At 40.2% G+C, this 25,406-nt stretch overlaps 1 protein-coding gene across 5 annotated transcripts in view; it reads left to right on the top strand.

Moving 5' to 3' along the window:
* Positions 1-25,406, top strand: part of CTNND2 (catenin delta 2) — a 664,005-nt gene that overhangs the window by 378,795 nt on the left and 259,804 nt on the right. For all 5 annotated transcript variants that reach the window (XM_064506857.1, XM_064506859.1, XM_064506856.1 and 2 more), the window contains 2 exons: positions 1,183-1,753; positions 24,279-24,473. In XM_064506857.1, the coding sequence (XP_064362927.1) occupies positions 1,183-1,753; positions 24,279-24,473 (766 nt within the window). The remainder of the gene's footprint in view (positions 1-1,182; positions 1,754-24,278; positions 24,474-25,406) is intronic.

The raw sequence follows: 25,406 nt of genomic DNA, 5'->3' as shown, positions 1-25,406 counted from the left end.
CATCTTTCATATAGGATGCTATTAAAAAACACCTTTCTATTTAAACTTGCCATGACAGTGCAGTTGGCATTCGCTGCAGCTCTTAGAATTGGTTCACAAAATTCATTACTTGCATTTTAAAAGCTCTTCTTGCTGAAGAGATGCGTAGCTGAAAGGTACGTGCGTGTCTGGGGGGCAGCACTGGTCAGACTGTTCTGAGCTGCGTTGCCCACTGCCAGGATCTGGAGCACTTTTTAAGGTTTCAAGTAAATCTCCTGCATCATCAGGCAAAGAAAAAAAAAGTACGTGAAACAAGAGAGCGTCTTTCAACAGAGTGCTGAGCTCGCTCTCACTCCAGGGTGCTCTTATTAGAGGATTTTAATGTTACCAGATTAACAGCCGCAGATGATCTCTTGAGCCCAAGATCCCCGATAAAAATTGGACTACTGTCTCCGTGCAGAGATCAGAGCGCGCCCTGTTCTTCGCCGCCCCAGAAGCGGCTCAGGCACATAATTGAAATTTTTAATAGGCAGCATCTGCTGAGGCTTTTCGCTCGCTCCCGCCCGCCACCCCTCCCCCGCAGCACGAGACGGGAGGAGCGCGCGGCGCCGCAAGTGAATCTCGCGGCGGCGCCGGGGCGGCCGAGGAGCGGGGCCGTGCCGGTCGCTGCCGGGCGGGGACGAAACCTGCGGCGCTCTCTGAAACGCGCTTGCTCCGGGGGCTTTGTCTGCCTGTCTGTCTGGCGGCGGCAGCAGCGAGTCTGAGGGCCGTTTTAAGCTGACTAGGCACCTCTCCCAGGACGGACGTTGCTTGCTTTTCCATGAGGAAAGTTACCCAGTTGAAATGCTTCCAGTAACTGGAGCTACTTTTTAATGCGGAATAAAAGTTGGGGGGGGGGGTAGGGAGGCTTTTTCTTTTCCTTCGGTCTCCCGGCTTAATATCTAAACGGTGTGACTGTCGGTGCGTGCGAGTGCTGCGGAGCAGGAGACGCGCGGGGCAGTTGCGCATCAGTCGCGTAGCCGGGCGCCGACTTCGCAGGTAAAAAGCGAGCTGCTGGCGGCTGGCAGCCGGGCTTCCCCGAGGGGCTAAAGGCGCGCTAGCGGGTCTCCTAGTGCCGGGGCGCTGCCGAGGCCGCGGGGAGGCGGAGCGGGGCCGCGCTGGGGCGCCGCGCTGACGCCTCTCTCTGCCTTTGCTTCCCCGCAGCCGGGCACGAGCAGCCGCGGAGCCCACGCGGGCGGGCCGGAGCCGCCGCCCGCCGCCGCCTCCTCGCAGTCGCGGGAGCCCTTCGCGCCCAGCCATGGCAGCGCCTTCCACCTGCCCGAGCCGCAGCACGCCGCCGCGCTCTACTACTCCAGCTCCACGCTGCCCGCGCCGCGGGTGAGCTCGCCGCTCGCCGTGTCCATGCAGCAGGTGGGCTCCCCCACCAAGCTCCAGCGCGCCGCCGCCGCCGACGGCGCCGCTTACGGCACGGCGCAGCGCGGCTCCTCCCCCAAGCAGTCCCCTAGCCGCCTGGCCAAGTCCTACAGCACCAGCTCGCCCATCAACATCGTGGTCTCCTCGGCCGGCCTCTCGCCTTCCCCCATTCGCGTGACCTCGCCGCCCACCATCCAGTCCACCATCTCCTCCTCTCCTATACATCAGCTGAGCTCCACCATCGGCACCTACGCTACGCTGTCTCCTACCAAGCGGCTGGTTCACGCGTCGGATCAGTACGGCAAGCACTCGCAGGAGCTGTATGCTACCGCTACGCTGCAGCGACCCGGCTCCCTAGCAGGTAACCCGTGCCCGGCGCTCGCCTGGGGGCTCTGCGGGGGTCGCCGGCTGCGCATGGCGTTGCTCCCGTGCGGCGGGCTCTGGTCCGCAGCACGGATGGGGGTGGCCTTTTTGTTTGTTTTCTTGCGGGCAGCGAAAGGAAGATGCATTGCCGAAAGCTGTTATGGCCTGTAAATAGACCCCTGTGTTTCAGATGTGTCCCAGAAGTTGTATGGTGCAAGCAGCCCATCTCCATAGCAGCCTTTCCATAGAAAGCGTTGAAATTCTGGGAGCGTTTGGGATGGAGTGCTTGCTGACTGAGGAGGAGACATCGAGCAGTTAGGCAGATTAAGGAATTTGGTGGGTTTGACAGCAAGCCGGTTCATGACAACTGTGGGTTTAATTCGGTGGGTAGTGGGTGGGCAACCACCCTTCGGGGGGAGGGAAGGCCCTCCCCCCCCCCCTCCTTATTTTCATCCCTTTGATCTTGCTGATACCGGGTAAATCTTCCCTTTCAGGCCAGGCTTTGGACACTGCCTTCCTTTTCTTACCCGGAGTTTTGATAGGGAATGTGTTACTATTCCAAATGCTTTCTCTACTGCCATCAAAAGTTCAAAGCCTTGTGCAGAGAATTCCCCTTTCCCAGGTTTACAAGGCGCTCTGGTGCATCTGACAAGTTTTGGATCACTTAGCAGAAACTTGTGGTGCATCAGATTCTGCCAAGTTACAGGCAGCAGTTGTTTGGCCCTGCGAACTCGAGGGAATAAGCTGTTATAGCAGGTTTAATTTCTCTGTAACCACAGACTTTGAGCAAATGCTGGACCTGAGACACTAATGTTCTGTTCTCTAAGGCGTCTCTCTGCTAAACTGAACATCTTTCAGTGGTGGGGTTTTTTTGTTCTCAGAATTTCCAGTTTCATTGCTATAGTAACAGCTGCTATGCTCATATGTTCTCTTGTCTGACATAAATAGATTTGAAGATAAATAGGATACATAAGGAACTTTTGCTGTATTTATCAGGCAGGTACCCAAATTTCTTACTGGAGTTGAAGCCCCTTCTCGTCCTCCTTTCTCCTACTGCCTATCCCCCTCACACACTCCAGCGGTTGTTGGCATCATACATAATTCTAGTGTAAGGTGTCTAAAAATACAGATTAGATTAGCTGGTAATAAAATATCGTCTCAGTGTATCTCCTTGCAAGAATGATTCAAAAACTTTTCTTAATTAGAAAAGGGGGTATTGGAAAACGCTATGTAACGCTGTTTTTGAAGTTCAGATTGTGTGAAAACATGTCATCACTTGGGCTGCCTAAATGATGTCAAAGTAGAAATCTCAGCACGTTTTGATCAGTCCTGTTGTAAAATATTCATTAGTCCTTTCCCGAATTACAAAGCTTTTATTCAGCAATTATATTAAGGTAACTTCTTCCCTCTGTAGTTGTCGAGAAGTCGTGCTGTTGGCCATGCGGTTAAATACTGCCTTTATAGAGCAAAGCAGAAACGTCAAATTCCCGAAGACATTGTGTTTTAGAGATTTGTGCAACTTCATGCTATAACAGAAGTTGTTTAAATAGGCGTGGAGGGAGCTGTCAGTATCAACAGAAAAGAGAGTAATTATACTTAATTCATATCCAGAGGTATATAAATTTTACTAGTATTTCCCTGATTTTTTCCTTATCTTTGTTCTTGGTTAGAAGTTTCTGCTTGTGGAAGTTTCTACCATCCTTAGTCCTTCTTTTATGCAATTTTAGCATTGGATTTTTTGTTGTTGTTTTTAATAAGATACCTTTTATAGCTCAGCAACATTAAAACTGTGATGATAGTTTAATTGAAGCTTGTTATGTAGGGCTTAAGCCCTGCCATAATGACTCTATAGTGTTAAATAGAGAAGTTGTCCTACGCTAGACCCAAGTCATAAAGTGGATTTGGACTTTCCTAGGCCAATTGGCCAGTAGTGGTTATGCGTGCACTCCTAATGGTGTTTTCTACTTTGAGCTGAGTAAAAATTAAGAGACTGTTTTTTTTCTTTTCTTTCATTTTCTTAGATTTCTTTTAAATAAAAGCTTTTTATTGGACTTTTTCTACATCTTGCATGACTTAGGTGTTTCTCTCCCCACCTCTTCTTAGGACCCATTGTGACAAGCTGCCAGTCACTGGTTACTCGCTTAGGTCAAACAAATGCTTATAGATTATATGCCTTTAGGAAATAATGTGTGTGTGTGTGTGGGGGGGGGAATAGCGATCAGTCATTTGACCTTGATAATAATTATATAAAAATTAAAGCAAAACTAACTTCTCCAAGTATTGTGCTGATCAGGAAGAAGGTAATGCCTTTCTGAGTTCCTGTATCTCGTAGGGTTTTTCTTTTAAGGTATGCCAGAAATCTCAGTATCTTATTTTATAAGGAATGCAGATTCCTGTAACTACAGTAGGCATTAAGTGATAGACATAGTAAAAGAAAAATATTTCAAAGCAGAATCAACAGTACATTAGTAAATACTATTTTTTTTTTTCCTGTAGTGGTGACATGCCTTTCAAGTAGTCCTTGAAGGGAGCTTTATCACGTGACCCATTCCTTTGCAAAAGTTTCCTATTGCAAATTTACTTTCATTATTTTCCATTAACATTCCAGAGCATGGTCATTATGGTCTCCCAGTCATTCAGGAAGTTATATAATTGCAAATAATATTAGGTGCCTGACTAATTTGCAGAATTTTACTGGATTCACTGGAGTCAATGGATTACTTACAGGGTTAAAATTACTGTATGCTTTAGAGTTAGACAGGATCAGATGTTATGGATGCTACTAAGACAATCTTCGTAACTTTATTTTCAGCTTTTTTCTGTAGGCATTTTTGCTTGGAACAATTTGTGATTTTGAGCTTTAAGTATGTTATATTGTTACAAGAGTTTTCTAGTTGTTACTTTAGAAATCAAACCCATTGGAAAATGAGAGCAAGCAACTGTATATTGAAAAGCTAATGTTCAATAAATGGGATTTTTGCTTGTTCACTACGTCCTAAAATGTTTTTTTTCTTTGGGGAAGGATGAGGAGTGGAGAATAGTTGTCACATTACACTGATTGATGGTTTGCCTTCTGTGATTAATGTGAAGTTGCATTGGTATGTATGTGTCATCACAGGGATGCTGCTGCTCAAAGTAATCCTCCTTTTTTTTTCCCAGGAAGAAAAAATAAATATTTTGTAGTGATTACTGTGAATGCAAATAATGCATTTGTTTTATTTTTTATTTTTTTGCATGATATTAGAAATTTGTATTGGAGCTAGTTTATGAATGCAACTGTGTCTCAAAGTCCTAAACTGAACAGTATCAGTGCAAGAGTTAGATATTTGATAGATAAGACCTTTAAATGTGATTAGATTTTTTTCAATTGTAATTGAAAATGTGCAGTGTGAACATAGGTTGCCTCAAATTGAATCTGTGTATGACTGAATTGAAGGGATGACACTGCTTATAATCAGTTCCCACCAAAGTTAATTATGAAACCATTTGAGATTATAAAAATGGCAGTTCTTAGACTGCACTGTACAAAAGCTTGTATAGATTTACTCTTAACTGAGTAACCATGTCCTCAGAAATGTGTTTTAGTCTTTTAGATGAACTGTTACCTGTTGCCAGATGTGCCCGTGTGTGTGTGTGTGTGTGTGTGTATGCACATGTGCATAAAGTGGATCTTGTTATGATACACTTGTTACATTTATTCTTATTTTAGCTGCTTCATTGCTATCATCTACAGTAACAGTTTTGGGAGTAGTTTTCAGATCTGGGCTGCTCTAAAACTTACTCTATAGACTGTTCAAATAGTGATCTTAATTCAGAATGCACAGTTTCGTAAATACCTTGTTGCAGCTGCCACGTGTAGACCAAACTGCTGAGTGCTGCTTGGAATGAAGCTCACCAGCTCAGCCCATCCTGCTTAGAGTGAGACTTACACAGAGCAGAATAGTACCAGAAAATTGGGAAAACTTTTTCAGTAGGCAGGCTGTCATGCGGTTCTGTTCAGCTCACTATTCCTGTTCCTCTGAAGCAGCTCCTTTTGGCAAGAATCAGATATACAACACTAAAAGAGGAGTAGGTTTGCTGAGGAAGAATAAGGGGAGAGGAGACAGTGGAAGAGTATGGTTGCAGTTGATGAAGTGTGACGGAGGAGCAGCCACTGTGTTGCAGAGCCTCTCCTGCCTTCCTCCTCATCTTAGCTTCATCCATGCTTATAGAAGACTAGGGACACATTAGACAACAGAAAATAGTTTTGTGCATTGCTTTGTTACCAGTAATCCTTAAAAGCTAAAAGAAAAATGAATACGACTGATGACTGTATGATACTTTGTTATCTGTATTAAAAGGTTAGGTTTAAGAAATGAGTGTGGATGTGAATCACTTTGTATAATGTTAGGTGAAAAGAATATTTTACGGCCATTTTTTCATGTAATTATGACATGTTCCATTGAAACAACAACTGAAACATGCCTCAGACAGTCCTCATACCACTTCTAAAAACATCAGTGCTTAGTTTGCAAGCAGAATCTTCTTTCAGGTCTCTCTAAAATCAAAACGCAAAGCCATGTGCTTCCTAAAATAGGACTGTTTGTGTGCATGTGTGTTATTACTACTACATTGACACTGGTTTGTAAAAATGTGACATGAGTTAATATATAAAATATGCTTATTGGTTCCTTCTGCTCCTTCATCTGTCTTGCCTTACTCTTATCCCTCTTTACTGGGGACCTTTCTTTGCCCTTTCTCCTTCCATATGCCTTTCATTGCATATGACATGTTGAACCCTGGTTTCCTGTGGAGACTTATGGCAGGACTGATATTTAATGGTGAGTGTTGACATGTTTTAGCATTTTGGTGTATGATCATATGAGCACAGAATGGATCAGCTTATGTAACTGTGTATGAGATAACTCTGAAATCTATTACCACTACCATGGATTTAGATTTCCTTTAAATTGCATGAAAATACAGGATCATCTATATGTCATTGGTTCATTGTCATCTTTAAAAAAAATTATCTAAGAAGTCTATCAAATCATGTTGTGCTGTACATTTGTGCTAGAATGGCTGTATTACTGCTTGTGAGCATACATGCATCCACCCTCCTCTCTCATACATGGGGGAGAAATAACCCTTGTAGCAGAGTTGGACGCTATTCGAAACAATGCTAGTGCTAACCTGAATTGAAATCATCCTCTCTGAGGGATATAAACTATATGCAAGTAAAATATTTTTTAGACTGTAACAAAAGCAAATTACCACCACTATTCCTCAGGTCTCAAGTGTAGACAAGGCTTCTGATAAATTCACCAAATGCATCATCATTCAGCTTCTGAGCAGAGCATTACAGATGGTGAAGGTACGAGCAAAGTGTTAACCCAAAGCCTAGGTAGATCTAAATCACCTCAGAATAAAAAGCTCTGTGTGATTTAAAATCACCTCCTGAGACACAGGCTGAGCTAATAAAGCAGTCTAGGTGTGAAGTGCACTTGTACTTTGGACAAGCAAGGGAGGAGAATCATTGGATTTTTGGCTTTAAGATAAAAGGTGAGGCTTGTAATATCAATTTAATTTTCCTTTTTTTTTTTTTTTTTTTTTTTTTAAGGGCACTCAGTTGTTTCCCTTAACTATCTTTCTTTTATTTTTGCAGAATCATGTGAGTGTTTCTTTTATAGGGAGAATAAAATTGCTTCATTAACTTCAACCAAAATAATTTTCAATTGATTTTTTTTTCTCCCAAGGTTTTGTTTGTTTTCATTAGCTGGAAATTTCCTATATTGGCCTGTCACAGCCTTTACACCTGAGACACTGTTAATGCCCTTTCATTGTGGGACAGGCAGTACAGACCTGGATTTTTTTCTCCTCCTTCTACCCTTTTTCGTTTTGAGACTCTTTAAGCCAGCAGGACAAAACACAAGGAGATTTTGAGGCCTCCAGAAATATTTCTTCATTATTTGCCCTGTCAGATATTAATCAAGGTCTTATAATTAGGTATCCTTTATACATCTTCTCATGCTGAACAGTTTTATCCTTATTGTAACCTGGAGAATAGAAGTGCTGATGATAGACTCAAAGTTGATACAAACATGCAGTGCAGTTCACCGTTGTTGTGCTTTCAAGTTCACTTTGCTTTTCTTTTTTTTGCCACTAATTCTACTCCCACCTATTCCTTCAGTGATAATTGCGTTATTAATTGTTATGGCTAAAACATTTACAGTGGTGTTCAAATCCCCATTGGACAAGATATATGAAATGAACAGTCTTCAGCGGTAGAACAGAAGGAATAAGATTAATGTCTTTAAAGTATCCTATTATTGCCGTGATTTTTGTTCCTATGTTTTTCAGATTGCGATTACTTGAAATTGATTTGCTCATGGAGAAAGGGCTGATTGACAAAGGGTTAGCTAAAGTGGCTACATCTAGGTGGATATGTTTTTGAGCCAGTGAACTTGAGCTTTGATTTACTGTGTCAGCAGATGTTACAAATATGTCTAAACTTGTATCCTATTCTATACTAACCATATACTTTCTTTTCACTTCTTTCTTGCTGTTGTAAATCATTGACTTACCTTCTGAATGGTCTTTGAAAGAGGGAAGAAATCAGATAAGTATTTCAAAATAGCAAGCCCTTAAGAAGAGAAAACCAGTCTGCAGCTTTGTTGAAAACAGATTCAACTGGTATGAAATTGCAAGTAGTTTAACTGAATGACTGTGAGAAACTGACTGGCAGTGGCTTTTTTCCTCATTCTTTGGTGAATATAACATTAGCCAAAGATGCTTCTGATTAGCACTCAAATCTTTGCTGCTGCTTGTAGCCACGCAGCCTGGTGTGGCATTTCTGCCCTTTGGTCTTGGACATTTTGGCACACCTATAAGGACAGGATTGAAGTGTTGTTCATAAACATGCAAGCCACTTGAAGAAAATTTTTAAGCGTCAGGTTGAAGTTTAAACAGTTTTTGCTTATGTACCCTCTGGAAAAAAAAAAAGCATGGAGAAGAGTTGAAGTTGGCAAGAGATTAGCAGAGAAGAATCAATGCTCATAGCAGAAAGATGCTTAATCTGAGGATCTGAAATTCTTCGGTCAGTTTTTCTTGGCTACTGACATTCCCACATTATATACATTATATACAGTTGAAGAGCAGTGTTTTAGAAATCCAACTTTTTGAAACTTTAGTGTAGAGAAGTACAAACATATTAGCCAGTGTTGGCACTCAAATCAATGTAGCTTTTCCCTGCTTATGTTCATCCCTATAATTTTTAGTATCTGAGGTTACAGGAAGTTGGGGCCAGATGGACTGTGATATGTCCGAAATCTTGGGTCTTGTGGGCATGTTAGTCTGGTTGAGTCTTGGCTGTGCCTGTTACTACCCCATTTATCCATCAGATCCGAATGATATCCTCATGCAACTGTTTTCTTTTTCAGTTGCCAAGTGTGTGATTCTGGGTCCTCCCAACTGTCTTCATCGTTAGATTCGTTTATTCAGAGTAGAAAAGAGTGCAGGTACATGGGATAGGGAGTATAAGGGAAGGTTCCCTTGGACTTGCATTTCTGATGCTGAGGCTTTAGTGGCATAGGTGAAAATACCTGCTTGGGCTGTATGGTCCAAATTGGAATGAATCTGGTTTTTTTGCTTGTGCACTGGGCCAAGGATGCACATGTGCAAGCCGTAGTTTGTTCATGGTATGAAATCCCATTGCAAGGCCTTATGCAATTGCCTGGAAGTGTTTATCATGAAAGTCTAAATAAATAGTCACAGGAATCTTCAGTCACTCATATTTTTTATGTGTTTAAGGGAAGTGAGAAATTGCCCTTCATTTTACTGTGGTGGAAAACCTCATCCGTTCTCGTTCTTGTACACAAACTGTCTATAGTAGCTGGAGTGTCTGAGGAGACCTAGAAAGTCGATATAGAAGCAGTCAGTAATGTAATAGTGGGTTTGCTGGGAAATATAATAGCTTTTTGTTCTAGTGTGCACACACCAGATTTCAAAGCAGTGGAAGTGCCTCAGATCACAAGTAAAGTGATTACTTATGGTAGGAGGCATTCCTGCAAACAGGGGAGATGAGGAAGGTTCCCTTTGTTTAAGGCAGAAAATGGGGTGGGAAGCTCTTTGGGGCCGCTCATGCAGAGAGATGCTAAGTGTTCACAGGAGCTGTGGGAAATATATTAGCCCTCCATGGTGACTGCCAGAAACTACAGTGGCCCAAATTCTCTCTGTGAGAGACTGTGGGAGATAAATGAGGTAATTTTGCTCTAACTGTGGGGTCAAACTGGAAGATCATCTAGATATGGACCTGAAATAGACAGAGTATTTTTTGTTTCTATTCGAAGTGGTCTTACAGAGGGCAGAGAGAGACTGTCTAATGATAACGAATACGTGGAACTGTGTATTAGCGTAAGTGGGTAGAAGCAAAAGTCAGAATTTAATATGCTGAAATCAGAAGGACCAAGTGATGACTAATCTCACAATTACAAGGCATGGCATATGAAACTGCCAGTTGGATGACATAGATCTTAATAAGTACATCAAGTTGCAATTTGTAGTTTATAACTGAAGAATAGAAAAGTGCTGTATTAGTTTGAATACAAGTAGTCTTGCATCTCAGGTAACCCTAATTTTTCTCAGGAGAATTTTACACTCACTTTTCTATATTTCTCTCTCACATAGTGGGTGTTTTGCTATACAGCCTCTACCTCCCCCACCCCCTACCCAGGTGCAAGCCCATTCCTTTATCAGATGGCCAGCTGTGCTGCTCTCAGGCAGTAAAGCCTTTTGATCGTAGGACTAAAGTTATCTCTGGATTTAAACAGTGCTGCCAGGGAAGAAAGCAGAGGTGGAGAAGTAGCTGTGGCCTTCTGATACCGGGGAGCAGGAAGAAGCCTCTCCGTTTGCATCCTAAAGGGGCCTTCCCCCAGTGCATGCCTTCCCTGAACCCACTTCAGTGGTGGTGGGGGGACACACGACTCGACACACATTTTTATGTTTACTCACCAAAAGGTGCCACAAACTCTTCAAAGGCTTTGTATTAAAGTCCTTGGAGTTTAGTCTGCAAAGGAGGGTGAGTTGAATTATTTCAGGATTTTTTTCGGTGGGGAGGGGGTGGAGTGGGAGACAACCTTTCTTCTGTTTGGGGTTAATAGGCACTTAAGAAAGGGAGGACTAAGTAAAAGAATTACAGACCAGCTAATCACAGTGCTTTGCTGGATATTACAAGGGAAATTTACTGAAAAGGTAATGAAAGACACAAAGGTAAATGGATAATGGGATAACTTGCAACATGAGTTCACCAACATCAGATTAGGTCAGAATAACTTGCTAACTGACCATTTCTTAGGTTATATTTAATGCCTTTCTATTTCCTAGTAGGACTCTCAAGTAAAGCATTTTCTGTAGGATTGCTTGGGAAATGCTTGCTTAACCTGGAGATGATGATGGATATTCTTGCAAGAATTGAGTTGGGTGAGGCCCTGGCCGAAGCAGAATTGAGAGTTTGTCATTCTTCAAATAAAATTATTGCAAAGGAAGGATGCTGTGAGTGAAGTTCCTCAAAGAGAACTCTTCAGGCCACTTTAAAAATATGTATTTTTTTAATTTTATTGTCTAAGCAAAAAAGAACAGGCGTATGCCAAGGAAACTTCCTGATGATGCAATATTAGTAAGCATTTTCTGTACAGAGCATAATCAAAGGCTACGTAGAAAGAATTTCACAGATCAGAGGGAAGCAACAGAATTGGAGTTGAACTAATAGCTCCACTAATAGCTTATTATAAATCAGGTTCTTCGGTTAAAAACAGGAGTAGGAAAAGACCTGGGTGACCTGCTTGACTATGCTATGCTTGAGCTACCTATATGAGGATCATAATTGAGTATTTGGTTGCCTCATCGCATAACAAGCCGGCTTGTTTTCACACAGCACACTTGCCCTTTAGGGCTCTGACCAACCAGCCATGATGCCTTCAGTGTGTACTGAGGAACTCTGTGCTAAGTAATACTCCTGGTGTTCTGCTGCCTTAGTGAAGAACTGGAACTGGAAGCCTTCTTAAAGCAAAAGATGGAGGGATTATTGAGGCATGACTGGCTGCACTTCTGACCACACATCAAAGTTTCAAGGCTTATGTATTAAAATTCCACATTTCTCTCAGTTTTAAGTTGGAGTTCTAGTTCAGCTCATGTGTCATCCTTCTCTGTGTTGTGCCTCCAGCTGTATTTGACAGGAATCTGAAACCAGTGCTGAACATAACTGAACAGTCTTTTTCAAATCGATCTGATTTGTGTCATTTCTTGTGTAAGATCTCATCCTGGGAGTTGGAGAATTCAGTAATTACTCTCTTAGCCTGAAATCTCTTTTTCTGTGAAGTTTGTTGAGATTGTGATGGTAAATTATTTGCAAGTCCCTGCTTTTCTGAGTCTGCAGTAGGTTTCAGGAAGGAAGGCAATGAAGAACAGTGACTTATTCATTAGTTTAAAAAAAGAAAAAAATGAGTGATTTGATTGATCAAGAACTTACAGCTTTTGTACAATAGGGCAAAACTTGATGCAAGTACCTTCAGCCAGTCATACGATCTTGGAAGTACAGGTTTCACAGGTTAGACAGCCATTTGATATGGAAATAGTGCTGATTTGCATTTATGAATAATCAGGAACTAATTGTGGGACAGCTCAAAATCCCTCAAGTGTTTTCCACCTCTGGACTAAAGTGCATCACATTATTCTAATTGAAACCCACTATTAAAGTCTTCATAGCAGCTAAACTTTTTCAGTGGTTTATTGCAAACTACTGTGAATGCATTTCATATGTTCCTTGTGTTAGGTCCGGCTTCCTTTTGCGGGTGACCTCTCTCTCCATTTGTTTCTTGCAGCATTTGTCATGGCTGTTGCTTTTTAGCTTGGACTCTGATTGAGTGGCAGGGCTCTTTCCTCTTACAGTTGTTTCCTTGCCATGCTTTTCAGGGAGAATCTGAATCTGTGAGGTTAATGCTGCATTGCAAAGCTTTCTTTTATTTTTTTTTAATTTAATTTTTTTGTTGTTTCTGTGACTCTCAATGTTTTAAATAAGTTCCTGGAAAAATGTCTTTAACCATCTACTTCCTTTTTCACTTGCTATCCATTATGGAAGGACTTATATAAGACATTTTTCTGAGTTTTTGAAAGATCGATAATAAACGCTTAGCTATTATTGTTGTGATTGCTGTATTAATAAATATAATAACTTAGACTGAAAACTTTTACCATTTTATGAGATATGAATTGTACAGTGATTAGTCCAGCATGAGCTCTGCTCGTTGACTGCTTAAGCTACACATGATCTCACTGTTAGCAGTATTCCCTTTCTTTGACTTTACATTTAGCACTTCATTTAAAACAAACCTGTTAGAATTGCTTTAAATTATAATGATATTGATAATAGATTACTCTTTAAGTGTGTTAGCAGAAGTCTTGATGTATATGTAATATGTACAACCTAAAAATAACTTGAATAATACTATAACAATCTATTGAACAAAATGCCGTAGTTATGGAAGTGGATAGTTCATGATCTAAACTTTTTTTACAGACATAACTAAATTCCTTAGTTAGATTGTGTTCCATTTTTTTAATGTATGAATTCAATAAAACCTCCATGTTTTCACTCTCATATTTTAAATGCAGTGAATTTCAAATGGGTAATGAAAATACGAGTACATATTATATTACTGAATGTCCAAAGAGATCTTCTCTCTCTTCCTTTCAATACTACATTCAATACGAAGATAAAACTGTTTCCGCTAGAATGTCACAGACTTTTGCAGTGTTGTGCGGTGAACTCTATGCAAACAAATGCTTACTGAGAAGGAAAAAGCCTCTGAGAGGAGAAAATGTTTAATATTCTTTTATGTAGAGTCATCTTTGATAGAACAAATATTGTCCTATCTAATACTTTTATCCATTCTCCTAGTGAAATGCAAGTTTGAGCACAAAGTGTTTCAGATAAAATCTCCAAAGAGTAATATTGCTTACATGTCTAACAACAATAATAATAATAATATGCAGTCTCATTGTAAAATGAATTACAGAAGGCAAGTTGCAGATACTCTTCTGTTAGTAAACCCCAAATATGGTGTCTGGGATTTCAGCTGTATATATCACAGTCTGCCACATATATTTGCAAAAGAAATGTATGCAATATTCACCATAAGTTTACGCTTTTTAAAGGATGCATAGCATGGACAGGATTCATTGGAACCATTTCTTTGCATTTTTGCTGTTAGCAGGAAAACTGCCTGTTGGATGCTACCCATGACTACCCATGTGCTTAGATAAAAAAAAAAAAAAATCAGGTTGTCCAGTAAAGGCCAGTTGGAGAATATTGCAGTTGGATAGACTTGACACTTCATTACCCAAGTGAGTTTTGTTTTCTGGTCGTAGAGCTACCGAAATGCCGGACAGGGACTGTTTTTTCCCTTTTAGAACCGCTGTTCTGCAAAAGTGCATTCACTAATCAACACATTTTCTATGCCGATCTTGAGACATTGATTTCTGGTTGGATTTAGGACTAGATACTCTTTCTGTCCTGCAAATAGGAAGGGCTTGGTTTAGAACAGCCCCCCGCCCCCCCTTCCCCCTTTGAGTCTGGTGTGGAAACTTGCTCAGTTTAAGGCTGACTGAGCTGATGCTCAGTTTGGGGGCAGGGTTTTGAGCTGTTTGGTTTTAGATGCTGTGCTTTCCCACAGTGTTAGACCCGCTGAGCAAGTGCAGTTTTTACAGGCAGGGCATCGGTGGAGTCGTGTCCGAGTTGCTTTGTTGGGGGAGCAGTAACACTTTTCAGCAAATCATCCTGACTGCTGGAGGTGGTCTCTGACCCTGCACAGATCTGTGCGTTTTTGGACGTTTGGACTACGCTGCCTCTTCACAGGCACGACCAAGACACTGGAGAGTCTGCCTTGGTATGGCTTTGTGCCTCAGGGAGGAAGGATGACCTAGCATCAGGAAGTTACGTACACACTGTTTTTCCTTTAGATTTGCAGTTCTCACTGAGGAGGTGTTGACTGTAGAGTTTTACAATATATCCTGTAAAGCTTTGTATTGCTGAATATTTACTTCAGGGGTATGTCTTGTCAAATATCTTGGATTTCTTTGCTTCATGTGCTGAGCTGAAAGTATTGCCACAGCACCTGCCTTAGCATAGAGCTCATGAGGCAAGGCAAGTTTTTTCACACTTCAAAACTTAAAACAAACTTTTAATTATCTTTGGGCTTTTTTGAGGTTTGTTTCTTTTTTTTTTTTAGTCTCTTTTTTTAGACTTTCTTTAGTCTGTTTAGCAAAACTTCAGAGAAGACCTGTTCTTATATAAAGGCTTGATATTATTTTCAATTGTCACGGAGCAGGAGTTGCCTGAGGAGCATATGCCCTGCTGCTTGGCAACATCATCCTATTGCTGAAGAATTCAACCCGCAGTCAAAATGGGCAGTGAGAAGGAAATTTAAAAATGGGAATTTGTATCAGAGGAGAGCAAAATCTTTTCCAGTTCATGCATAATACTTCTTTCCCCTTTTCTTACAAAACTGGCAGTGTTGAGGAGGAGGGAAGAGGCATGGCTTAAGAGGGGAGAAAAAAAAAATGTGAGCATTTGGGTATTAAAAACTAAATGAGGAAAAGTATGTAGTTTCTATCTTTTCTGCCGTGATGCAGGCAAGGTGTTGTTACTGTGTGGTAGCGGTTGGTTTGGGAGGGTTCTTGTTTTTGTCCTTTCTTCAGCGACATTTCCCTAGATCAGAAATGAAATGGGAATTATCTCCCTGAACTTGTCTGTCACATTTAATCCGCTGTTCCTTCCCGACTATCTTTGACTCTTATCTTTTTGCTCCCAGTCACACTTCTCTTCTTCCACTAACAATTTATTTTTGATAAAATGTTTTAAGCAGGTGGATGTTTTTGAACAGAATGAGGACAGTAGCAGGAAAAAGGAAATGCTTGTGAGGGAGCACAAATGTGTGGGGTGTTTGTGTGTGGATTTTTTTTTTTCTCCCCTCTAGGTTTGTACCAGTATGGAATTAAAATAAGCAATATGGTATTTTGCAGCAAAAAAGCATTGCGTGACTGAAAAAATAAACAGAGAAAACTGAAGAAATTATTTGTAGCTTTATTTCTCTTTTATTACATTCTTCACTTAGGAATGCAATTTAATCTCTATGCTTGGTTTAAAAAAATTTAAATGGGATAAAATTTATTCTGAAACTTTATATAAGACAGAGTGAGCTTTGTCAAGTGATTTTTGAAATTCAGTTTGGGATTTTTGGTTTTGGTTTCTTTTGAAACCTTTCTGTATTTTTAGCACTGATGTGCAAAGTGCTAACCCTGGATCAGAGGCTGGTTTTTCAGTGTCCCTTAAGCAGCCAAAGCCAGTCTCTTCTGAGGAGGCTTTCTTAAGGCTCTTAATCTGGTTAGCGGACAAATGCTGTCTGGGGAGTTCCACAGTGAGAACCATGCTGCTGAATGTGACAGTACCCTGGCAGTGAAACTGTTAATAGCTCTGATTGTATGACGGTAGCTTACAAGAAGAGACCTATACTGTATTTATACTACTGTAGAAAAATTAACATAATTTTAATTGCTACCGTGATCTTTCAAAAAAAAAAAATTGTATGCTTAAGAATAGAAAAAAAACTCACGTGTTTCAGCTAAAGTTTTACTGTCTTTGCTTCCACCATTAGCAAGTAGTGCACTTGAGGTCCCAAATCATATATCCATCATATTATGCTTTATTCTTTAAGTACGAAGCCAGAGGAAGAGCAGTCTAAGATATTGGTAAGTGAGGAAAGTATGTCCTTTCAATTCTGGGGGCTTGTGTACTATAGCATGTACTTGTTTTGTAATGATATTATATGGTACAGACCAGATTCAAAAGTAAAATATCCATGTTTTTTTCTGGATGTCCAGAGCTTACCATGAGTTGAAAGGCAACAGGTGTAATTGGGCAGTTCAGTGATGGTGTTATTTCCCTCTTTATTCATGCAAACAGTCCTGAGTTATGGACAGAGTAATGTACTGAGAATGGAAAAAGAATATAAAGGCAAGAGTTAGTCTAATTCTGAACTCTAGTTAGTTAATCTTTAATTCTCCTATTTGGGGAAGGAAGAACTTCAGGCCCAAATAAAATACGTTCAGAGAGTGCGTGTCTAGACAATCGAAACAGCTAAGAAAACCATATCTAAGAAAAAGGTGAACCCAATTAAAAGGAATTTGCTGCAGGCTGTATTTTGGTTCTGGTTCATGCAGTTTGTTGGTATGCTAGAGGCACAAAGTGGTATACTCAAGGTGTGCATTAGCGGGTACTGCCATATGGCCTGTCATGTCTTACTGGTTAATTTAACCATCTGTCATGTCTTGATAATTTGTATTTACTCTCCGTACTTGGATTCGATAGGTTTTCTTCTCTTTGGTACCGTGTTTTTCATCACACAGTATTGGCATGTTCCCATTACATCATTTTATTTCTTCATATTAAGTATAGCAACATTCGTCGTAGATATTGCTGTAGATTATTCTTTCCTGTCAGTTTAAGGAGAAGATGCATAGGTGCAGACAAGCATTTGGGAGAGGTTTCTGCATATATTTCTGGCAAAAAAGTTTATATTTTATCAAAAGTCCTCTCATGAATGCTTTTTCGTTTTCTCCCCCTCCTATGGTTTATTTCTCTCTAATTCTACACTTGGTTCACATCAGCTTCTTTCCTATGTAAACTAAATCAAGTTAGTGTCTATAAAAGAAGTCTCATTACATCTGAGTTCAGAGTGGAAATCCTACTGTAAAAAGCATGTTTATCTTTTCTTTCTCATGTCATGCTCTTTCAGAATTACAAACTAAAAATGTAACTTACTTGGCTGACCTGATGTACTGTATGTTTTTTTTGTAAGAGCAGTAACATTTCAGGACATGCGTTTAGGAGAAGTGAAAGTCATGTTGCACAGGATTTTCAGCCCCAATATGCCAGTTAAATTAGAAGTTCATTGAGTCCACTGAAAAGCATGCAACATACCAAAGCTACAGAAAATGCTGCGATTCCTTTTTAGTTTCTGTCCCTGTAGTCTCATTGCTATTTCACTGATGGGCTTATTAAAATATTACCATGGTGTGGATTTGTTGGTTTTGACCTGTAATCCGAGGAAGACTCAGTACAAATGAAAAGAGTAATGTTGTTGTTATATTTAAAATGAGAAGTATGTACAGCCAGTTGTGGATAATCAGTCCTCTTTATTATGGAATCAAGGTAGTGTGTGTTGTGTTGTAGCCTGTTCAGAGCCCAGGTTTGATACATAAGAGCCTCAAGTAGCCACATATAATACCTGTTGAAATGTTTGGAGTTATAACCAAGTTAAGTTAAACATTGTAAGCTTATTACCAATAAACGTTTCTTATGGTAATATAATGATCTGTGAGCTGCACCATCAGCTCCTATCTCATTAATGATGTTTGTGTAGCATAGACATAAGGAACCTGCTTAACAGAACTCTTGATTAATGTAGATTTTGTGATGGAAGATTTCAAAATGAGAGGTTGAATAGTTTATCTGATCGTGCCTGGATGTTTTTCTTCATGTTTAGATGATGACTTGCATATTTAATGATTCTAAAGAGCTCTTAAATCTTGGAGAGGAGGACAGTACCATGTGCTGTTGCTACTCTAGCTGTTCAGAGAGTATCATGAATTTGTAGGGCCCTGTCGTAGGGCTGCAGCAAGGCAGGATGACTTGTAGTAAAGGCTTTCACAAGGGGCACAAATGAAGACTGTTCAGGCTTTATTAAGGCATATCTGACTGCTTGAGTATCCACTCATTTGAATAGATTTATTGACTTTAGTTTATTAATGTGAAAAATGTTGCCAATACAGTGGTTTACTCTATTGACTTGAACTGTCAGATTTTCAGTGTCATTCAAATGGGCGTATTGTGTTTATTTCCATGGCAGCTTGCACAAGCTCTGAAGAAACAATTGGGGATTATTTTATGTATTTCACTCACGTTACGCTTGTCTGGTAACAATTTTTTTCTCCTTGTGAAAAGTGGGATTTTGTTAAAAAAAGAATATTTCTGTAGGAGATAACAATTTCCCCGTATTACTGAGAAACATCTCAGTAATATTAAATTTTGCATTTAGTGTTTTTGTTTTAATTGTTAAGGGTGGAGATCTTTTTTGTCCAGTAGATTGGATTGCACTCTTCCTAAATTCTTTCTGTCAACCCTCTTGAATATAGGAAGAAAGCAAAGATTCTAGGAATGTGATATCTTCATTCAGCACAGAATCACAGAGTGGTTGAGGTTGGCAGGGAGATCATCTAGTCCAACCCCCACTGCTCAGGCAGGGTCACCTAGAGCAGGCTGCCTGGGACCTTGTCCAGTCGGGTCTTGAATATCTCCAAGGATGGAGACTCCACAACCTCTCTGGGCAACCTCTTCCAGTGCTCAGTCACCCACACAGGAAAAAAATTTTTCCTCACGTTCAGGCAGAACTTCAGTGTTTAAGTTTGTGCCTGTTGCCTCTCATCCTGTCACTGGGCACCACTGAGAGGAGTCTGGCCCCATCCTCTCCACACCCTCTCTGCAGATCCTTATACACATTGATAAGATCCCCTCTGAGCCTTTTCTTCTCCATGGTCAACAGTCCTAGCTCTCTCAGCCCTTCCTCATAGGAGAGATGCTCCAGTCCCTTGATCATCTTAGTGGCGCTTTGCTGGACTCGCTCCAGTGGCTCCATGTCTCTGTTGCACTGGGGAGCCCAGAACTGGACACAGCACTCCAGGTGTGGCCTCACCAGGGTTGAGTAGAGGGGAAGGGTCACCTCCCTCCACCTGCTGGCAATGCTTTTCCTGATGCAGTCTAGGATACCATTGGCCTTTGCCACGAGGGTGCATGGCTTGCCCATGGTCAACCTTTTGTCTACCGGAACACGTAGGTCCTTCTCTGCAAAGCTGCTTTCCAGCTGGTTGGTCTCACCAGCCTGTGCTGGTGCATGGGGTTATTTCTCCCCAGGTGCAGGACTATGCGCTTCCCTTTGTTGAACTTCAAGAGATTCCTCTCTGCCCATTTCTTCAGCCTCTTGGGGTCCCTTTGGTGTATCACAACCATCTGGTGTGTCAGCGACGCTTCCCAGTTGTGTGTCATCTGCAGACTTGCTGAGGGTGCATTCGGTCCCTTCATGCAGGTCATTACTGAAGGTGTTAAACAGTTCTGGCCCTAGCATTGACCCCTGGGGGTCACCACTAGTAACCAGCCTCCAGCTGGATGCTGAAATACCATAGAACTTCTGGAAAATAACTGACCCTTTCTAGGTTGTCCTTGCTATAATCTGATTTACCTGAACAGAGGCTCATGATATCCCCCTGGTGGAGCCCCACTACAAGGTGCCTTTTTACAAGCTCCACAAAGTTGCAAAAGAAGGGGCATTTACTTTCTTGGAAACTTTTGTTTTTCCATTTCTCTTAATCTAGGGGAAAAAAACATGCCTTCTGCAGAACCTCGGTCATAAAAATTCTGTGTCTAGTCAGATGTCGAAGACATTGTAGTTACCAGCTTGTAAAACTATAGATTTAATAATGAGTTATGTTTGACTTTGTTTGTGGACCTGTCTTGAATATGCTTGGTGCTCTATACTCTCCCAAGGGAATAGTGTTGCTGTTTGGGTGGGTGGGACGGGGAGGAGGGGTTATTCTGTTTTCAGAACCTGTGTGTGTGGCTTTGATGCACACAACTGCTTTGGTTTTGAGAAGCTCAAAGGGGTGCAGCGTTAGTGGTGGAGGAGGAGGGACCATGGCTGGTTGAGAACAAGGTTTGGACACTTGCAGGTTGGGGTAAGCACTAGATTTGTGATGGCATGAGGTTTAGGGAAGAACCTTCTGAGTGCAGCGAGCGTCCCTGAATGCTGGAATGTTAACGGACCTTGGTAATCCAGTGTTTTATTACCTCTTGCTGATAGATTAATTGCTTCTTTTCTATTCTGACCTTGTCATTTCTCTGGACCTCTTTGACCTTGGGACTGCATTGATGCAAGTTTTTCTGAAGCAAACCACACATGTCAGCTTGCAGCTTCAGGTAGTAAAGAAAGTAGTTCTCTGCAGCTAACTCAAGATGCAGGCAGGAGGCGTTTTACCCGTCGCCTTTCTTAGTAGCATCAATTCTCTGGGTGCATTTCACAACCTTTGTATTGCTCAGTTATCCTAACAGTTTGCCAATGTTTTCTCAAGTATCAGCAGGAAAAGCACAGGGGCTTTCTCGCCCAGTGTATAGCTGAGGTGTAGGATGCAGTCGTCTGAAATCCATCACAGACCCTTTAAAAAAAAGTCATTAACAACATAAAAATCTACAAGACTTTTGTTGACTTCAACCTTCCGGAAAGTTAGTGTGGTCATCATTAGATATGATACAGTGCCAGCAGCAGAAGTAACTATCTCCTTGCTCCCGATGGCTATTGGTTAGTTTATTTTAATATTTAAATAAAGCTTGCAGTACAAACTTGCTGTTCCTAAGTTGAGACTTTGATAAATCCATATACAAAGGAATTGTAAGAGCAATGATAAAGAGAATATTTTAACTGAAAACAGAACTTGCTATTCCAGCTTTTGAAATACCACCTTAATAGAAATATTAAAAATGGTGTTGATATTCCATCTTTTTAAAAATTTTATGAATCTTTTTACTAAATTTAAGAACTATACCGAGTTCTATTATTTCCTGTTTAAATACTGATATCTCAGTGTTTGGAAATAGTGTAGTAAAATTGCATATTGAGTTCTGTAGAAAACTATTAGTTTTTTATTTGAAACTAAATGCGTTCAAGGGAAGTGCTTTAGAAAGTTCATATTTCTTTTTAGAGTACTTATTTCTTTATTGAGCAGTTTTATATTGTTATTTGCTATGATTTGTCAAATCTTTAACCCATTAAAATGACTCAAAGACAAATATGCACAGTAAGGTGCATCAGCTTTGCAGCTGATAAGCAGTTCATAAGTTGATCAGCAGTTCATCTGCGGAAAAATCTACAGATTTGTCCAAAGATGACAGCATGTAACTGTTGCAGTTAACAATCACATAATACAAAGAGAGAAATACTGTCATGGTTGGTATTCTGATAACTTTAATTTCTGAGACTGAGAATGGTTATATATATTTTTTAAATGAAAATATTTTACTCATCTGCTGGAATCTTTGTTTCCCTGACACCTTATGGAGAGAACGGCAGTTACTCCCAAATAGTTAGAACTTGCCAAATCTTACAATTCAGGCAGCTTCATGATATTTCTAGATCGCCACTTAGCTGTTTTGTGACTTTGGCCAAGTTATGTCAGTTTTCTTCTACTGTTTGCTGTATCTTCCGTGACTTGTTTGATTGAACTGCAATGTGTTTTGGGCAAGAGGTTTCTCTTGTTATATATGAGCTTATTGCTCAGTACAGTAGTGTTCTAGTCTTGATTGCATCTGCAGTATGCAAATAAGCTGTGTGTTTTTAAAGATAGACTTGTAGTAATACTTGCAGATTTGGAACTGTTGGTAGAGCATGAAAGAGGTTGAGTTAAGTCCTCCTCATCAGATGACTAGCGTAACTATTTGAGAGCATGTTAATGTTTGGGTTATACTAACAGTGAATTCAATGGGAAAAATACGTTATTTCATTGGAGGCAGCATTAGGGGGAAAATCTATTGCTCAAAGAGTCTTCTTAATTTGTAAGTGCAGAAAAGAGTCATCGTACTTGAAGAAGGAGGCATAATTATTTTGTAGCAAGTTTGGTTTGTTGATGCACTGTTGAACCTCTAAAATGTTGTCTCAGTTTTTACTTTTTTTTTTTCTTTGAATACAGATTGAACCAAGTAGAAAGTGAAGCAGCTCATGCAGAAATTTGGACATAATCATAATAGGTTGAATTTTCAGCTGATCCTGAAGGATACTAGACTTTGGTGGAGCTGCTCAGCTGTTTGAGGAATCAGTCTCAAAGCCGCTGGGTTAAAGAGCATTTTGAAAATGTGGACCATGCAGAATTTAATTCTGTAATGGTCATATGAACTTCCTAGATAATTGCAGTAGTTATAAATAAAATGTATAATTGGGATTCTTGGCAGACTTCCTAGTAAGGGGGACAACAGAATTACTTGCAGTAGCTGTGCCAATGGCAAGCCAGTTTGAAAAGTACTTGATGGGAACATGCACAAATAGAATATTACACTTAAACACATGCATATGTTGAATAATTTGGAAGTAAACATAAATATGGCAGAAGCTGATTAAAAGGATGGAAACTGAAGAAACTATTCCTTTCCTCTAGACAACCTGTATTAAAATTTAAGTAACTTTGTGTCTTTTTCCTCATTTTTGTCCTTTTGTTTGTGTCACATACTGCTTTATATCTAGGCTTTCCATTATAAAAATATTTAGTGTTTCTTTATGCAGCAAAGTCCCTGTCAAAGCAATGAGTGTGGTAGCAATTTTCTGCAGGCATGGTGACATAATTTGAGCAGCACAAAGCAATAGATTTCTACCCACATCCAGGAGTTTAATCTTTAGCGAGTATCAGCAAGGGATGTGATAGATGCATCTTTGATTGCTTTTCTAAACATTTAAATAGCATGTTAACACTTTATGATATAGGCCAGACTTTTGTAAAATGTCATTAGAGTAGTTGGTTACTTCTTGCTTCCCCATGACAATCCTTGGGAATCTTGCAAGCAGACCACAGAACTGAAGTACCTAAGTTACTAATGTGACAAAGTGATTCAAGTGTCAAGACTAATTATAGCTGGAAATACACACATCTCTTTTAATATAATAATATAAAATATTATTTAATAATAGAATAAAAATATTTTAATAACATTCCAGCTGATCTTGTTGTTTAAAAAGATATATCCTTAAATTTTTTTTCGTAAGATATGTTTAATTTATTCATCCTCAAAGGATTAAGGGTATAGGAGGTCTTAGTAAAATAATTTTTACACAGTCAGTGTGTAAAAATGGCAAAATGCTGATAAGGCACAACTGCTTTATTGTGCTTCTAGTGAAGCAGCAAAAAGATCAGATTTCATATTACTACGTTTATTCATCAGGTATAACTTATTTCACATGTAGATCTTAAGATATGAGCACAACACATGAATCTAGTTCTGACTCTGCATCTCCCTTCTTCTCTCCCATTCCTGATTCTGCTGTGGGCCACTTTGATGCAGGGTATTCCTGGATCTCATAGGTCTGTGTAAGGAAAAAAAAAAAGTTTTAATTGGCCTTTCATGATAGCTATCTCTCCAGAATGTGTAGTTAGTTTCCTTGGAATAAATGAGGTTTTGGAGTAGATGCAGGGAGCTGGATGATGCAAGTAAGGTGATTAACTTGAGCTGCTGCTTCCGTTGCATGCTGTTTCCCTTTGTATATTGAAAATATATATATTTATTTGATTTTTGTTGTTGTTGTTTTTGACGTGCTACTTTAAAGTAAGCTTTTCGTAAGTGAGATTCTGTATTTCACACTTTTTCCCTCACTCTTAAATGTCTCTTATAAATCTGTTTGCAGCTGGGTCTCGGGCATCTTACAGCAGCCAGCACAGCCACCTTGGCTCCGAGTTAAGGGCACTGCAGTCTCCAGAGCACCACATAGATCCTATTTACGAAGACAGAGTTTATCAGAAGCCCCCTATGAGGAGTCTCAGCCAGAGTCAGGGGGACCCTCTGCAACCAGCACACACAGGCACATACCGCACTAGTACAGGTAGGTGGATGTCACTTGCATGACTGTCTTTTTATGAGCTATATCTTGTTCTTTAGACCTAATTGGTCTTCTCTTTCTGATGTGCTAAACAAAATGTGTTATGTGCATGCCAGTCAAACAAGATACCTTACGCACATGGCAGTTATCAATAGAACCCTAAAAGCATGCGCAAAATGTAGAAATACCTAATGTTGTGCTATATATACACCGTAGGTTAAGCTGGTTTGGGGAGGAGACTTACTTTTAAGGAGGGAGAATGTTTTTGTTAATCTTGCATATTATCTGCAAGAAAAATCTAGCTGCTCTGAAAAAACTTGTAGGTTTTTTGCTCGTAAAGGTATCTTGTGTGTCGCAAAAGAACTGCAAAGTTCCTTCCACATGAAGTTGAAGGGTTGTTTATTTGCTTCTTAAAGTCATATGTAGAGTAAATGTTCTTCTGCTGTCATACAGAGGTCCACTTAAGTATACACATATAAAATTGAACTGTGGCATGGAGAAAAGCTGTTAGCACCAGTGATTTATTCATAAAATAATAATAATTGTTCATGAAATGTATTGGTGCACAAGTCCTGCTTGCAGAATGTCCTCTCAACCAAATGAAATACAGCTGTATGTTGCTACCCACAAATAGATCACAAATCAACAGGGATATTTATCGTATTTTAATGCACAGAATAATTAGAGTACATAAATGCCACAGACAAAATAGGCTAAAACAGATGTAGAAAGAACTTGCGTTAGGAATTGTAAGTATTTCTGGTGTTTTACCATTGCTGCAGTGATTGAATATTGATGCTTCTTTCCATTCCCAAATCCCTCCCATTTTCACCAACAGAACTGAAGAAAAACAATTGAACTTTTTGGAGCAAGAATCTGCTTTCTTTTAAAAGTTTTTTTTTTCTTTTAAAAATATTTTCTCCAAGGGCAAAACTG

Source organism: Dromaius novaehollandiae, chromosome 2 (assembly GCF_036370855.1).
Source record: "Dromaius novaehollandiae isolate bDroNov1 chromosome 2, bDroNov1.hap1, whole genome shotgun sequence".
Taxonomy (NCBI): domain Eukaryota; kingdom Metazoa; phylum Chordata; class Aves; order Casuariiformes; family Dromaiidae; genus Dromaius; species Dromaius novaehollandiae.
This window is presented reverse-complemented; position numbering and strand designations above follow the sequence as displayed.